Source organism: Labrus mixtus, chromosome 12 (genome assembly GCF_963584025.1).
Source record: "Labrus mixtus chromosome 12, fLabMix1.1, whole genome shotgun sequence".
NCBI lineage: Eukaryota > Metazoa > Chordata > Actinopteri > Labriformes > Labridae > Labrus > Labrus mixtus.
In genome coordinates, this window is record NC_083623.1 from 15935349 (window position 1) to 15952636 (window position 17288).

At 39.6% G+C, this 17288-nt stretch overlaps 2 protein-coding genes across 3 annotated transcripts in view; both read right to left on the reverse strand.

Moving 5' to 3' along the window:
- The window catches only part of itsn2a (intersectin 2a), a 38761-nt gene extending 32489 nt beyond the window's left edge, over positions 1 to 6272 (reverse strand). For both annotated transcript variants that reach the window (XM_061052281.1, XM_061052280.1), the window contains exon 1: positions 6155 to 6272. The gene's annotated coding sequence lies outside the window, so the exon portion shown is untranslated. The remainder of the gene's footprint in view (positions 1 to 6154) is intronic.
- Positions 6273 to 9502: 3230 nt separating this feature from the next.
- On the reverse strand, positions 9503 to 17154 carry ddx1 (DEAD (Asp-Glu-Ala-Asp) box helicase 1). The gene is made up of 26 exons (XM_061052278.1): positions 17050 to 17154; positions 16867 to 16918; positions 16673 to 16736; positions 16565 to 16594; positions 16386 to 16482; positions 16160 to 16207; positions 15966 to 16049; positions 15299 to 15382; positions 15129 to 15205; positions 14962 to 15034; positions 14784 to 14860; positions 14574 to 14688; positions 14194 to 14332; positions 13874 to 13934; positions 13640 to 13738; positions 13464 to 13553; positions 13030 to 13218; positions 12360 to 12411; positions 12093 to 12239; positions 11850 to 11941; positions 11701 to 11773; positions 11297 to 11369; positions 11048 to 11090; positions 10869 to 10964; positions 10434 to 10554; positions 9503 to 10163 (listed from the first exon to the last, which is right to left on the reverse strand). The coding sequence occupies exons 1-26, from the start codon at positions 17063 to 17065 to the stop codon at positions 10033 to 10035; spliced, it is 2223 nt and encodes a 740-aa protein (XP_060908261.1). The 5' UTR covers positions 17066 to 17154; the 3' UTR covers positions 9503 to 10032.
- Between the last annotated feature and the right edge of the window lie 134 nt (positions 17155 to 17288).

Here is a 17288-nt window from a genome sequence, read left to right on the forward strand (position 1 = left end):
AGAGCACACTCAGCCACACTAAAACCCTCGGTAGGAGGGGCTCCATGTCTTTTATTTTCTTTCCTTTTGTTGCATTTATACTCATCCTTCGCTTTGCTGAATGGTTTTTTTTTCTTATTGCTCTGATAATGCACTCCTCCCTTCTGCAACTTAAACCACCTGTCATGTTCATGCAGTGTTCATGCTCATTGCACTTTTGAAGCAACTTTGATCTTTTTTTCAGATTCTATCTGTTGCAAGTCCTCTCAGATCTCCCTTTCCTTTTTTCTTGTTTCATCTATCTATCTATCCATCCATCCATCCATCTACCCATCTATCTATCCAGAAGCTTAGACCTAACAAGCTTTCACTGTCCATTGCTGTCCGACTCTGTCAACCCCTCTCTGCTCTCACCAAACCATCCCTTCACACTTTTCTACCTCACTTCACCCTTCGTTCTCTCTCTTCCATTTCAGCTCTGCTATTTCTTATTCATCCCTTACTCCAGCATGCATCCCCTCCTCTCCTTCTGCTCTTGTTACACTTCTGCTCTATCATCAAACTTCCCTCTTTCCGTGTGAATTCCTGGAGGGGAGACTGTGGTTGTTGGAGAATAAATCACTCCCCTTCACATGCCGACACTGCCAATTACTTAAGAGCAATGAAGCGCTCACTGTTGCATGCATCGAAATATGTGCTCGCACACAACGTGACCAATAAACAACATACACAGTACACACACACGTGCATACAATGGTGATATTCCAAGTCATAGACATAAAGCTATCAAGAAGAATATGAACAACTACAAGAACTGCACTGTGGTTGTATGCCTCCTATAGCATTCAAGAAAGTATTCATCAGTCTTTCCCATAAGAGTGGCAGTGTGTCTGTGCCTGAGACATAATGTGACTTTATTTGTATTCTGAAAATATTTGGAAGTACCCTTAAAACAAACAATGGCAAAATATTAGGCCTAAATTAATTAAATAAAGAGTTCAACACAATCACTTATCGGAGGGAATAACTCCAACACGGGAATTGGACACCACCGGGGTGACATCTTTCTTTTTGTTTCTCTGCCAAGCATTTCACTTTCAAGTCCTTCATGTGACTGCAGAACAAACAAGAACAACAGAGGTAGTGGGAGGGAAGGATCTTCTAATTGATCACATGTGGGGGTAGTTGTCGTCTTGTACATGGATAAAACAAAACAAAGGCTGGAAACAAGAGGATTACGCACACATACACACACTGCTGTGCAACTCTGTCCATACCAAGGACAAAGTGGATGCAACATTCTCGAGACTGAGGACAATTACAACAGAGACACACAAAATTATGAACCAAATAACTAATCATTTGCATATACTATTTAATACTAAATAATTGCAGATATTCCCTTAAGAATACAACACATTACTGGTGGTACATTATTGACAAGGCTTTAGGAATCAAAGATATGTTCAGTCAAAGTCTGATCACTTTTCTGAATCCACATAAATATTGCATTTCCCCGATTTGAGGGTTCAGTTTACAGTCAAACCTAAAAAAAAACCCATCAGAGACATCCTAACACCTCTCAGTCCGGCAGGAAGACCAGAGGGAAAGATTACATTTTAAAGACAGGGTACGACTGCACTGCTGCTTATTGTTCATCTCCCTCTCTATATATATTTTTTTTCTTTCTACCTCTTTTTTTCTAGTTGTCGTCTTGTACATGGATAAAACAAAACAAAAATCAAACACATCCATCAAAAATCCTCTTCAGATGTTGCAGATAAATTACCAAGAATGTTTTTTCTAACACAAGAATGGGAGGGACCTTGAATTTAGCATTTGACCATCAACTAATAACCAGTGTACCCTTGACTCTGGGTAAATGTGTTCACTCAATACGATTTATCATAATAGACAGAATGGGATGTAAATAATGGCCAAGAGTATTTTTTAAATATTCTGCTGTTTAAACTTCTCTGCTGTACTAAATTACACAAAATAAAACTCTTAATAGCCCATTAAGCTATGTGTGTGTAAATATGCATACAATCCCACAAATGCTTTCTAAGAAGGTATTAGTAGATGTTCATCCACCCTCATCGACAAACACTCTGTACCCTGAGGTCTGTGTGTGTGTGTGTGTGTGTGTGTGTGTGTGTGTGTGTGTGTGTGTGTGTGTGTGTGTGTGTGTGTGTGTGTGTGTGTGTGTAATCAAATAGTATCTTCTATTGGCTGTGCTAGAGAGCCTCCTCTCTTCAAACAGGACACATCCTGAATGAAAACAACACAGAATCAACACAAGGACACCCTCTACATCAACAGCGAGAGCACCTTCAGAGGCTCACAACAACACGTTTCTCAATTTGCTTGTGATTCCTCGACTTCCTGTTGGAGAGCTTGAAAAAAAAACTTTTAGAATGACTGTGTTTTTTAATTTGTTTTTACCTTACAGCTCAGGCCCTGGCGTTGTGATGATTGCTGTGTTGGAAACAGGTTATGTCACAGAATGGGAAGCTCAAACGTCACTATAGTCATACCTGTTCCATACTTATTTTGGCTGTTTATTAAGGCTGATGTAACTTGTCCTGTTATGGAACTAATAATATCCTACAACAGCAACACATAAACCATTAAATATTACCATATTTTTATGATCTGTTTTAGGGCTGAATAGTACAAATCTAATGCTTATAATTATTGATATATATTTCAACTTCAACAGCAGGACATAAAGACTGAAAAACATCTCAAGAATGATTTCATGAGACAAAATAATCTTGACTGAAAGCAACAATTTGTTACTTTTCCACCTTCAAATAGTAGTTTCAAAGTCAATCTAACGGTTCAATAACTTTCTTTCACGTCCACAGCACGCCCCGATCGACTGTTAACTACACTAACCTCGGCAGCGGGCCGAGGACATCTCGCGAGAAGTTTGTATGGCTGTATGGCACAAGCTCACACACCAGCCTTCAGTTACTAAAGGACGCCAGTTAGTCCATCTCTCTACTTGTTTGTTACAATGAGGCTAAGAGACAGAAGAGGATGGTAACTGATGAAGCTAAGAAAAGAAAAAGAGAGTGACCATGCATGAAGCCTCTGCATGGATTTACACTCATGTAAATGTATTCTTTTTAACAGATTCCCACGAAACGTTAGGCTGCATCTGTGTCATACAAATTAATCGGCCGGTCAATAATATCTGCTGATATTAGCATATCAAGTGACTACTGGTATCGGCTAATTTTATCACAGATATACGCTAATATTACAAGATTTATTGACCAGTCAAAAAGCATTATATTTGAGTATCATTGTATAAAATATATATTTAATAATATAAAAGTTGTATCTTTCCTTGTCGTTTTTCAAATTAACAATTAATTAATTTGGAAATTTAAAAATCAATCTCAACTAGCATGTAATAAATTACGCTGTCCAGTGTAGCCATTTAGCTGCAGACTGTAGACATCACGGCAACAGTTGAATACACATACTCTACATGCTAACAACCGGCTGTAGACGATTGCAGAGTCTTATTTGCGAAAACTGCCTGTTATATTACAGTAGCATGTCAGTTGACATGGTTGTTTGGCCTATTATAAAGGTATTGGCCTGCACAAGACCCTCTGCTTGTAAACAAATGCACGTTGTCTGGGGTGGGCGTAACAGCCCTATGTGTGTCTTACAACAGTGCAGCTGCATTTAGAAACCGTTGGTGAGCGTCTAAGTGCGCCAAACCAAATTCCTTTATTTTTGCTTTAAGGTTCATTTACTAGCTTTTCCCAGGGCTGTCAATCGTTTACAGTGTTGAAAAGGTTCCATGTTAAGAAGAACAGCTTGTAGTACCACAAGTATTGTGCTATGTGCATGGAGAAGGAAGGGGACAAGGTACATACAAAATGCACATAGGGTGGCCAATAGGGGCCCACATACATTTTTTTTGCACTAGGTCCCTCTGAAAGATAAGTCTGGCCATGCATGAGATGATAACTTGGCCCTCTTTAACAAGGAACTTTCACACTCATTGACCTGTGTTGCAGAAGACAAAGCCAAATACCACAGACATCTGTCTTTATTGTGTTGATGTTTAAGATTGCCACATGAAGCTCTCGGTAGGTTTTTGATTCGGTAAACAGCGACTTGCTGACCAACTGCATCAGTAGAGAAATGGAATCAAAGAAGCTTTGACTGTGCCCTGCATGCTGATTGACACCTGTGTGTGCCCGGCATCAGCCCGGGTCGGATGTGCGTATCAATACGTCGGCCTGTGTAAGGAGTGTGACTGACACACACTCCTCACACAGAGGGCCACCCTGTTCTAGCAGACACAGCCCAGGAAGCTTTGCTAAGCCCGAGGAAGAAAGAGGCCTGTGTGTATGTGTGTGTCTAATGTGTGTGTGTGCTTGTATTTTCTGCCTAATTCACAAGAGCACTGTCACACACAGATTTTCCTGTGTTATGCTGCAGGTGAAAATCACCCGAAGAGGCTTTCTTATATTCATTATTCTAAAACATTTATAGGTCAGCTTGAGCAGTGATTCATGAAAACCTGCTTTACTTCCTCTTGGCACAAGATTTCAAGCACAAAGCCAAAAACCCTCTTTACAGCCCTCTCATTCACACTGTATGTAGAGAACCAAGTTAGTCTTTTAGCTTCTACTTTCAACTCAACCAATCTATGTTTGTTGGGGCACTGGCGGCCTAGTGGTTAGTTTGTGCGCCCCATGTACAGATAATCAAGTCCTTGAAGCAAGCGTCCCAGGTTTGAATCCAACCTATCGCTCTTTTCCCGCATGTCAATCCCCACTCTCTCTGTCCTTGATTTCTGACTTTATCCACTGTCCCGTCTCTACAATAGAAGCATAAAAGGCTCCAAAAATACATCTAAAAAAACAAACAAACAATGGTTGTATGTTTGGGTGTCTTTTTAATGTGCATGTGTGCATTACGCAATGCCTTTTATCTTCCTTGGCAGGTGGATACGAAAGAGCTGAGACCAGGCCAGATGTCATAGGCGGTGCATAGGACGGACTTTGCCACTTCAGCAAAGAAACACACCATTTTCTGTTTTCACTGAGAGCAGCAGGACACACACACACACACACACACACACACACACACACACACACACACACACAGACAGACAGAGGCACACACACACACACTTTAAGCAATCTCTATAATTAGAATCTGCGGTGAATGAACAGGAGCATGGATAAACTGTTTAACCTTCCCCAATAATCATATTGTGGAAGGGAAAACAGCACTCATGTTCCACAGTCTAAACACCTGTTTACATCTTGAAAGCTGTCTGACAGCAATTCCACCTGACAAACAAGAAACACAGATTTTTCCCATTCTATAAAAAGGTCTATATTTACATCACCTATAAAGCAGACATCATACACCGAATTTGATGAAATATTACAAACTGCATTAAGGTCACTGTGTGCTGGGTCGAGTAAGGCTGCCACAGACACTCTGGGGGGGGGATCCAGAAATAACATGGAGATTTCCTTTCCCTTAACATAATGATGACCCTCAGATAAATGTTCCGGTCACTGGATGTTTTTTTTTTTTTTAAGTTTCCGATGAACACACCTTCTCTATGTATGATTAATTCACTTTAATTTTTATTTCTAGGATAAGACAATAAAGCCACTGCAGGCTATATCGCATTGTTGTGCTATAATGTGCCTGCCTGCTCTAAAGAGAGAAGAAACACAGGCTGCATTCATCACAGCAGACATAAAAACACATCCGAAATGATCACTAAATGTATAGGCCTATACGCAAAGAGATACGTGGACGACTGCCCTTAATTTAGTATTTTACAAACAGATTTCTCTTTTAACATAAGGTTATATTTAAATGCCTTTAAGCTTATTTTCAAAGACACACAACGTCAGCTTTCAGGCTTTCACTAAGTGACAGGTGTCAGAGAGGATTCACACAATTTGATGTTGGACAAAGACTCTGACAGAAATACTGCAGCCTGCAGCCCGGCAAAGCCCATATTATTACTACGGTACACTGTCTTTTACATTTTGGATTAAATCAAACAGTGCATCCCCTGCTCACTTAAAAAAAAAAATAACCCAAGGTCAAAAGCGAAAGAGTCCGTTTCTGTGACACTTTGTTCTGTCCTGTGGGGAATTACATTGTCATTTACCTGTTGCGGTACAGCAGCAGTGTTGATCCGACGACATCCAGGCTGGCAAATTGAGCTACCGAAGGAGGGAGGGTCCGATCCAGCAGCCGGGGTGGGTGTGGAGAGCGGAGTGGCAAATTGGTTCCTCAGGAGGGTCAAGGTACAAGAGCTGCACGCCTGACTTCCGGGGATTTCCTTCAAAATAAGGTCTCGCGATAGCTATAGCTTTTCTCTAAACACGATGATTTGGACATAAATGAACTCTATTGGGTCATACTTAGAAATTAAGATTGTGTCAGATCTTATATTATATTATGCTTCGTTCACTCCTTTATCATGCATTGGGTAAAACTGGCAAACAAAGAAAAAAAAAGATGATTGTGACTCAGAGGAAGCTTAAAATATGCTCCAATGTTGTTGTTAATCTCTGGATCTAAAATACCGTTTTGGTAACTTATCTGCTACAATATTCATGTGTAGATAGATATAAGATAGGCTCACTGTTATTGTTCAGTCATCATTCCTTTTAGTTTTTTTTGTAAGTAGGCCTAATAGTCATCTCTAATTAAGTCAACAACCAATGAAATAACCACAACCAATAAAACCTTGACTACTTGTCATCCCCTACAAAGACCTTGCAAAAATGTCTGACAAAATAGTGTTTCAGAGCATGGTAGTAAGATATATATAACGTATTGTATTGACTTTTCTCATTCAATGAACTTAAGGATACATTTCCTGTTATGTGACCCGGAAACGTGTTATTATCAGAACAAACCAAAAGTAGCCACATCCACAGTGTTCACTTCAATAAGCTGATTTCAGTGACAGGCTTTCATTTTGAAGGCAAAATCACTTGCCCTTAGAAGCCAACTTTGCCCCTGATTTGATCTACAAATGACTGAGATGGACATTTATGAAGGGCCAAAGTCAAGGTACACATTCTCAGAAATGAAATCCTACATGCTGACTATCAATGTTATTAATAATATTGTAATACACCACTTTGCATGTTTTCCCATCCGGTCCATTTAATGAGAGAAGCCCTTTGCATGTTATGTTGAATTGGTTCTCTTTGTGTTAGAGCTCTGTAATGCTGGAAGGTCTTTGCTTTAACATAGAACACAGCTCAGCAGCTGGTTCGAAGCACCACCTACAGCCCACTTTCAGTATTACACCTATAAGTTCACCAAACCTTACTGACCCTGATAAATGCTGCAAAAGCAGAACTCAGTTATACAAGTACAGCTGATACTTTCAAAACTTTATATGAAACATTGAATTGCCTATTTAGTTAACAGGCTCAATTCATGTTCTCTAATTCAACAAATAAGATATATTTTGTGTAAAAAAAAAAACTTAGTACAAAGTACAAGTAAAAGAAGAGGAAAAATCAACGTGAAAACCCCAGTAGTAAAAGAAAAGATATTAACATATTAAATGAACAACAATAATTCACTATTTAGAGAATAAATAGATTTCAAAAAATCTTAGAAGCTATCATATCTCCTTTTAATAGCACCAAAGCCTTTTGAATTCATCTTGAAAACACTATGAACAACCCTTCACTCATGAACATTTCAGTCAGCTCTATCATCTCTTTGTGCTCCACACCTCCATTTTCTTTTGACAGAAAGTCTTTCATCCAGCAGTTCAGAAATGAGTCATCTGCCACATTCTCCTCTTATAAATAATGTAACTTTTCAAAGAAAAACCAAAGTGCCTAATAGAATGCCTTCAGTGCAAAACACATCTGGTGTGAAACACAGTTTTGAACATTGAGGACCTGTCCATTTTGCTTCCTGAGTATCACACAATAGAATGTTTATCAGAGTCAGTTGGCAAGTTTTACTGCTTCTGTTTGATCAATGACCTCACAATCTTGACCTTTAGTTACCACAGACTATCCCTGGCTTGCACCCGGTAGCATCAATTGGGTCTTAATACATAACATGCTTGGAGTGTCCAAAGTGCTCGACCCAGTCGTCACATCGTCACAACTCGGATGATGGATTTTGTACTCCTCCTCTTTAATCTGAAGGTATCCTTGAAGAGGACTGGCAGAACTGATGGATGCCACTGACATTTGATTTCGATGTCATGTCTAGATCCAAACCTCTCTCTGTATGAATAGGAAATAGGATTCCCGTACCGATCTAATTTTCCGTTGAACTCAGCCCATGCACGTTAGGACTTGAGAGCATGGCTTTTCTCTTTGTTTCCAATGCCAGACACCTCACTCAGTTTACTTACAAGTGAGGAAATGGCTGGATAACAAAAGCTTTGCAGAACCAGCTCCACATCATTTTGTGCCATCAAATTAGCAAACATTAATGAAGCATTTACATCTCGACCCTGCAAGTCAACAAGGAAGTTATGATCAAGCAGATCATTGATTAGCATATGTTTTGTTCAACTCGCACACCATCTTTTGCAAAAAATGTAACACTTCATACATCATCCTGCAGGTGAATTCATGAGCATAAAGTTTATCTTTTGGTTGGTCTTTGTCCACACATACAGTAGGTTCAAACTATATTTTTCTTGCATTCAGGGGAGCTGTCCTTTATTGTCGTCTCTGATGTTGAAAACATACAGATTGGATTATTTGTAGGCCTTTATCCCCGCAAAGTTTGCAGCAATAGGGACTGTGTCAGTCACACTGCTGCTTCATGTTGGGGACATCAAAAATATATTTTTTTGTTTAATTTCAGACCATATTTATACTCCAATGACTCTGTGACAAAACATGTTTTGACTGATAGCAGTTCTTTAGTGAAAAACCTGAATTCAACCATTAAGAGTAATTATGGATCAAGATTTGTTTCTCGCTCTCCAGATCCTACATTGACATCAATTCCTCACAATAAGGCTCACAAGGGAATAAAGAGGGAAGAGCGTCCTCTTTCCGGTCTTCTCTTTGACGCACTTCTGAACACTTTCATTCATCTTCAATTTCACTGTCATCAGTATGTCTGCAACCCATCTCCTCAAAGAGACCTTCTGTCACTCCACAGTTTTTGGATGTTGCTTGGTGACGGTTGAATTCACCTTCATGTTCATTATCATCACTGTCCATTTCCTCCAGGAGTCTTTCAGCCATACCCTCTGTAGGTTCCATACTGTGTTCATTGTTGATGTTACAGTTACATTCTGCAGGTTTTGAAGCAGTGTCAAAGAGATTACAATTTTCATATTTATCTTCAGGATTTGTTTTTGTGAACTCAATCCACTTAACTTCATTAAACATAATATTTATATATCCACTAGTTTGACGTGCAAAGGCTCTGCGATGCTGCTCATTTTAAAATTCAGCTTAATGTTATATTTGTCGATACATAAAAAAAAAAACCTCAAAGTGAAGAGGCTACTAAAATTTATTTCAGAAAAAAACATCAGCCCACTTATATACAACGACATTTCAGCCAATATCTCCATAGGTTAACTTAAATATTCATTTCAATCGTATTAATAAGAAAACAAAACAAATTAGGCTTTGCATGACATGTCAACGATTTACCTGCCAATATTGTTTCATGCTCTGAAGTTAAAGAATTCAAGAGGAAGTCCTTACAATAAGGGAAACAGTCTTAACAAGATAAGTTACTGACTGCTTACAAGCTTTCTTCACCAAAAGTACAAATTATGCACCAAAATTTAAAAGAAAAGAAATAACAGGACAACAAAGAAATTGGTAGTGTGTTTGTTTTCTGGATACCAACTGCTTCTGAGTTTTTATACCAAGTGAAATATTGTAATTTTGCCATCTTTAATTCATCATTTCAAATAAGTTCTTTGACTTATTTTCTTTGTTTACATCTAAGCAGAAGGTTTGAAAATTCTGTTTTTTGTATTTTGTCTCAGCAGCCTACAGTGATGTTAGGTTTTTTTTTTTTTTTTTAGAAGGCTCTGAAAAGCTGGTTTGGCATGTAACCCAGGTGGAGGAAGGAACTCTGGGCTTCTCTCTCGAGGCTCGCCAGCTCCTTGACTGTTGGGGCCAGAACATCCACATGCCCCTTGTAGTTACCACCTAGACAAGAGAAACAGGTTTTGCTGGTTAACTTCATATAAAAGCAGTCAATATAAGAGTTGCATTAATTTGTCTGCCAAGCATCTGTGTATCGTCTGATAACCACCCTGTTAACTGATACCGGCCTGTTTGCAAATCATTTAACATTCACCCATGGCAGACAACTATCTGTTGTGTCACATCAACAATGAAAAACACATAGGCTGGTTGATAGTCCTTTAAAAATGTTACTAATCTAGCCAAAACGATCTGCTACTTTGTGAAACATACCTCCCAATGCTTTGCGCTGACCATAAGAGACCTTTCCGTCGAAATCATCCACAGGTACTTTGATGTCGGGTTCACACTGGGTGATGGTGCACTTGAGATGCTCCTCAATATCTGATAAGAGCTGTGTTCGGAGGAAAAAGGAATAAAAACACACAAGTAGAATTTAAAATCCAGTATAGGCCGTGCTTATTTACATCATAATGTGTGTGAGATTTCAGTTCTTCCGAAATGAAATAACAGGTATTAGATTTCAGTCTAGACAAACCCTCAGAACCTAGAGGTGCTGTTTGTGTCAGGATGACGAAGCATCTGCTGCTTATCAGATTCATTTTAAAAAAAGCCTCCTTATTGAGTCAGTGACCCATTTTAATCAGCAAAATGTAGTCGCTGCCACTTCAGTATCTTTTTTAAGTGTACATCTGCATTTCTGGTCACCTCTTTTTCGTTGTACCAGATGGTGCAACCGCCGTCCTCCTTCAGCCGGGTGTTGTAGCAGCCCCTGCCTCTGTTTGGGCAAACATGGTACCAAACCTGCACATGTGCAAACAAGTTTATTCCAGCTCTTTTCAAATGAATGAAATTAAGTATGATTGCATTTCTATTAACCACCTCACCTTCTCCTTCTCCATAGCAACCAGGGAGATGGCCAGTCCCATTCTGTAAGTTATAAAGAAAGGGTATGATAAATACTGTCAGCTGTTGTCTTAAAGCTGAATCACTTCTTAGGTTCGTTTCAGGTTGCATATTAAAGTGAAAGTCACAAGCACAGATTATTTTTCAAACACAATTATGATTACAAAAGAAAATCAAAGTTTCACTTCATCTCAGTGATTTGTTTTTTTTTTAGGAATGTTTGTTTTGACCTCTCTGCTCTGCCAACTCTTCCGATACGATGGACGTAGTTTTGCTTCTCATCAGGCAGTGTGACGTTGATGACTGGAGGAAAAGAAATGTGAAAGTTAATCTTATTGAAGGAATACATTTGTATATATATAGTAAACCAGAGTATTTTTTGGGGTTATTTTTTAAGCCTTTTATTTGATAAGACAGTGTATAGAGTAGGACATTGGGAAGAGAGTGTGTGGAAGACATGCAGGAAGAGCCACAGGTCAGACTTGAACCAGGGCCGTCTGCTTGGAGGACTATAGCCTCCTTATATGTGGTGTGACCTAACTGCTGGACCATCTCTGCCTCAAAGCAGTATTTTGTAATGAGCTGGTATTTTTTTAGCATCTGAAAAGATGTTAGAGGAATCCAGTATCTTTACCATAAGGAACTCCGTGGATATCAATTCCTCTGGCAGCTACATCTGTGCAGATCAGGAGCCTCACTTCTTTCCTCTGAGAACACAAACATATCTTTACACTCCAATAAACAAGTTGCACTTAATAAAAAAAAGAATTGTTGCCCTTTTACCTTGAAACGCTCCAGGTTAGTCTTCCGCTCATTTGGCTTGCGATCACCATGGAGACAAACACAGGACAACTGGTGGTCTTTACTGTCTGGACCTAAGGAGGACAGAACAATCATGGGCGATTATACAGATTTGTAATTGAAAAATCAAACCGATCTAGTTTATATGTGGAATGATCTCTGTATTCAAAATTCTGCCCAGTGAGAGCTGAAAAGTCAAATCCCAGTGGGGCTTATGCTTCCTACCTCCTCCTTGCTGAATGAAGTACTGTTCCATGTTGTCACAGTCGATCTTGGTGCGACAGAAGACGATGGCCTGGTCCATCTTGTGCTCTTTGATGGCCCTCACTATGTACTCGCCCTTCAGCAGCTTGATGGCTTCTGACCACATCTCTAAAATATGGATAAACATATTTATTTGCCAAAATAGCCATGCCCCTTTGTAAATAGAATAATAGGAATAAGAAAGTGTGTTACACATCAAACTTAAAGGATCAAATCCAAAATCCTTACCAGAAGAATTGGCTCCAGGTCTGGTGTTATCTTTGGCATGGACTTCATCAGTCTTTCCAAAGCCGAATCAAAGTAGAGAAGATGTCAAAATGTTATTTAAAGCAGAGATAAATAGAAACATGTATCCTAAACACTGCGGTTAAAAGCTTCTGTAGAACATCTACAGATGTCCTGAGAGGCAAGTGGAAAAGAAGAACATTCCTGCGACAAATAATCGAAGTCAGATCTTAATTAATAATCGGTTTTCTCCCTTTGGACATTAAAACAACAAAAAATGTTCCCTAACTGGATCGTTTTTCTAAGTTCCTTTGTTTTTTGGTTTTTTTGCATCTTTTCAAAAAGAAGAAACATTTTGAAGATGAAAGAAAAGCTTTGCTAGTTGGAAAAAAACCCCACCAGAAAAAAACAGAAGAAAAAGCGGGTGAAAATATTTTGACTGTTCGTTCTTTTTTAGAACAAAAAAAAAATGGTGGTGCACTGCAGCCTCTTGTGGTCAAAATGAATATTACATCAACAAAAACTGGGACACTAAACTTTGGTTCGAGAAATGATCTAAGAAATAAAAAAATAAAGAAATAAATCACAGACTATGGCAGCGATATCTTCTCACTTGCTTCCCCTTTTTCATTAGACGGGATGTGTGTCCTTGACCTAACATGACGAGACTCACCCGGATGTGGTTCTTGCCCAATCGCTCCCAGAGGCGGTCGCTTTTTGGATTAACAGGCACTACCACATGGTGGACTGTTTCAGGGACAGAGTCCTCCCCCTTCAGGTCCACCCAAGTGGGAAAGTGCATGATTCGCTCGGACAGCTTCTTCACATCAAATGAATGCAGAGTGGCAGAACAAACAATCACCTGGAAGAGAAGATGTTGTTTCTTCATGATCAATGCTTTGGTTGTACCACTTGGACAACATCTTTTCTCTAATGTGCTGATTGTTTTGCTTGCTGTGCCAAAAGCATTGTTTAAATATTCATCTAACCAATTTGTTCTCCACATATGAAAAGCGGTCTCAGCAAATGCAACTGCAATTAAATCTTCTATTCATACAGAACTGTTCAATGTTCAATGTCACAAGGGCAGCTCATCGCATGTGTTACCTGCAGTCTTTTGCCGTCAGAGGTGACTTGAGGGATTTGGTTATGGATCCTGTTTATGAAGTCAGTATAACCTGCAGACAGCAGGCCGTCCTGAGGGACACAGAACCCAGACAAACGGTTAGTGACTTCAGAGAAGCTTATCGTTTATTATAGTGCTCTTCACGTGTTGTACTTACACACTCATCCAGGACTAGAAAGCGGATTTGGGACAGGCTTAGTTTCCCAGTGGAGATGAGATCGTCCAGTCTGCCGGGTGTTCCCACAACTATGTCAATCTTAATGAAAAGGAGACACAAATGAACAAAAAAAACAAGCCAGGCAGAGGATAAAAGCAAAGGGGGGCTCAGAGCAGAACTTCAGTTTTAAGCAGGAAACTTCATTAGAAGTGTATTCAGAGACATGCTACATACCCCCTGCTCCAGAGCAGCCAACTGATCTTTGGCAGCCACACCACCAATCACCAGTAGGTCCCTGTAGCAACAGAATGACAAACACTTCATATGCAACCACATCAAATTAAACACTGACTCCACCTACTGGTATAAAACAGGAAGTACAAACTCATTGGAACATTGAACTCAAATTGACAAAAAGGTTTAACACTTCATGATGCTTTGAGAACATTCTTAGGTTTTTTAATATCATTTTGCAAACATCCATTCTTTGTGTAGATCATAGTTTATTGACATATTTTCTTATTAATGTTGACATCACAGCTGTACAGTCGTACCTCAGTTTGGGGTTATCAACAAATTTCCTGAACTGCTTGACAACGTTGAGGGTTTGCTCAGCCAGTTCTTTGGATGGCTCGATGATCAGAGCTTTGGGTGCGTTGGATGCAGCTTTCACCTGAGTCACTTTGGCGCTGCCTAAACAAAGACAGAGCAGACACAGATGTTTAGTGCTGTAATAAACCAGTAATGCTGTTTTTTTTTTATACTGCAGCCTTTGTTCATTTTTTATTTTGTGACCTTAACTGTGAAGTAACTATAGTATCTAGTCCAGACATAAACATCTCTATGTGATTGTGAGTTTAATTTCAAACACTTGGAAGAATAATTTAGATTTTGACTCCTTTAATGTATAGATTATAAAGTTGCATCAACGCACCTGTCTGAGAAGATTTAACTGCGTGTCCCTCGGGTGCCTGATCCAGAGCAACAAATCCAGTCTTTGGGGGATGTTTAAACGCTTCTCCTCCAAAGTTAAACTTCAGCTCTGCATTCTGGGAGGCACATAAAAGAAAAAAAAGGGCAACTAGTGAAATGTAAGTCTGGCACCTGTTAACTTTGCTTTCTACCTTTATTTCTACTAATATACCTTCAGCACACAGGAAGCAAAGAAAGGTTGATTCTTCACATGTTGAGGGATGTCAAACGCCACACCCAGGTCATTACCTGGATAACATAAGAAGCATGTGTAACTTTGCTGTTTTCCCATCAATTCCACATATTTTACATGATCGTGTTGAAAAGCATTAGAGCTATGGAGGCGGCACCATTTTTAGAGAAGGACATCTGGTCCTTTTCGAGATCCAGGTAGCATCCAATGGTGTCATGCATAGTGAACTCCTGCAAAGAGGCAAAATAAAACAACACATGTTTAAAAATGATCCAAAAAAGTGTGCGCATATCTAATTAACCCGGTCGTTTCCATAATTATTACCTCTCCATAGCTGTCAAACTGCTTGTTGTTGGATTTTTTTCCAGTCCCACCAAAACCGAATCCATACTTATCAGTTCCTGTTCAGACAAATACAGTTTGGGATTGAATTGTCGGTCTAGTGTGACTGTTTTTCAATGTACGCTCTGCAGCTAAAGAGTGGAAGAACGTACCCAAGTCCAGCGCTGCCTGACTGGTGGACCAGCCAATGCGACACAGTCCCTGGTCATGGCAGGTAACCTCATAGCAGTACTTTCCTGGACACAGAAAGACATGGACATTGACAGGATGTGAAATGCACCTTTGATGCCTTGAAGTTTTTCACTATTTTTTTTTAATCTCCAACATTCTGAAAGTAAAATGGGATGGTGTAATTAAACTAGGTAGCATGATAACTAGGAAACAAATGTGCAGCATTTCTCATATGGCCGACTAGGACACGTTAAATTTAGCTTTAGACTGAATATGCACTTTTTTTTTTTTTTTTTTAAGATTTATTTTTGGGCTTTTTATGCCTTTAATGGAGAGATAGGACAGTGGATAGAGTCGGAAATCAGGGAGAGAGAGAGGGGAATGACATGCGGGAAAGAGGCCACGGGTGGGATGTGAACCCGGGCCGCCCGCTTGAGACGACAGCCTCCATACATGGGGCGTGCGCACTAACCACTGCGCCACCAGCGCCCCTGAATATGCACTTTTAACTCCAGGGTGTAGGTACAGAATGTTTATTATGTGCTGTCCCATATGCTTGTCATTTTTGTTTTAATGCTGTTGGTGCAAGGCAAGATTCCCCATGGGGCACTAAAGGTTGCATCCATTCATCTGAAGAACTTTACACACCTTTGGTGACACCTTTTGTAGATCGACAGCCATGCCACTCTTTAAACTCTCTGCTCTGGCAGCACAGGCCATCTGGACCGATTGCTAAACAGATGAAAAAAACAAAAAGCTCTATTTAGGAGAGGGGACACAACGCTGGAATATGAACAACAGCAGCATAAATGTTCATATTTGGAAAAAAAAAAATAGCTTACCAAAGGCTGTGCTGCGATCATAAGGATTCATCTGCCAGTTGTTGAAAACTGTTCCGAAAATACAGACACGAAACAGGTTAGACAGGTCGTTTGTTTTATAATGCGTCCTCTATTATGATACTCGCCTGACAGTGTTTATGAGATGAGAGAGCTATGTACAAAATTCTGAACAATTTTATGTAAGCGTATGAAACAAAAAGATTTAATAATATCAAAGTGGTCTCACTAGCTCCACCAGTCTTGACGGAGGCTCTTCCCTTTTTGCCCTCCTGCTGGTCCTTCAGGGTCTCATACACAATCTGGATGACTGGAATACTGAAGGCCTGAGAATGACAAGTCTTTCATGTCTCTTGATCTGAATTTAAACTTCTCATTTGAACCTAATTGTCGCTGTCATCTACTTACTCCTGTTTTGCCACTGCCAGTTTCTGCTGCCTGTAAAAAGTGAAAATGACATGTAAAACTTTTACTGTTTTTGTAATTTCTTTGTACAAGTAAACGGGTTTAACCTACCATGAGAACATCTCCTCCACCAAGAATAAGGGGAATAGACTCTGCCTGGATGTCTGTTGGCAACCTGCAATTCAGGTTTTTACATAAATGAGATTAATTTTTAAGCTTACAGCGACAGCAAACGAGAAACTGAAATACACAGATATCACAAAAAAGGGGATGATTCAGCTAAATTCAATCGAGCAGGCACTTACAGCCAGTCCATCTCCTCCACGGCCTGCGCAATTTCAGGCATAACCCCCATTTCTGAAAGAGTAACACACAAACGTAGTTATTTAGTATTCACATGACACTTTTAAATGTCTTTAGGATATTAGTAAAATGTGAAATCTGCGCGTTCACATCAAAGAGTCTACTTTAAAGAAACACCTTCTTACCAGAAAACGCTGCCATTATTGCTGCTGCGGAGATATCAACACAACCGGATGTAACGTGTTTAGTATTTTCGGCACGGTACAACTCGTTTAACGGACCGGTGAAGCAGCGTTATGTCATTGGTTCCGGGTAGTTACCTTTTTCTGTAAATTACGGTTAAAATTTACGAACACAGTTCATCAGGGAGGCGAGTTTAATAATAACAACATATTTATAAGTTATTAGGATATCATAGAATGTA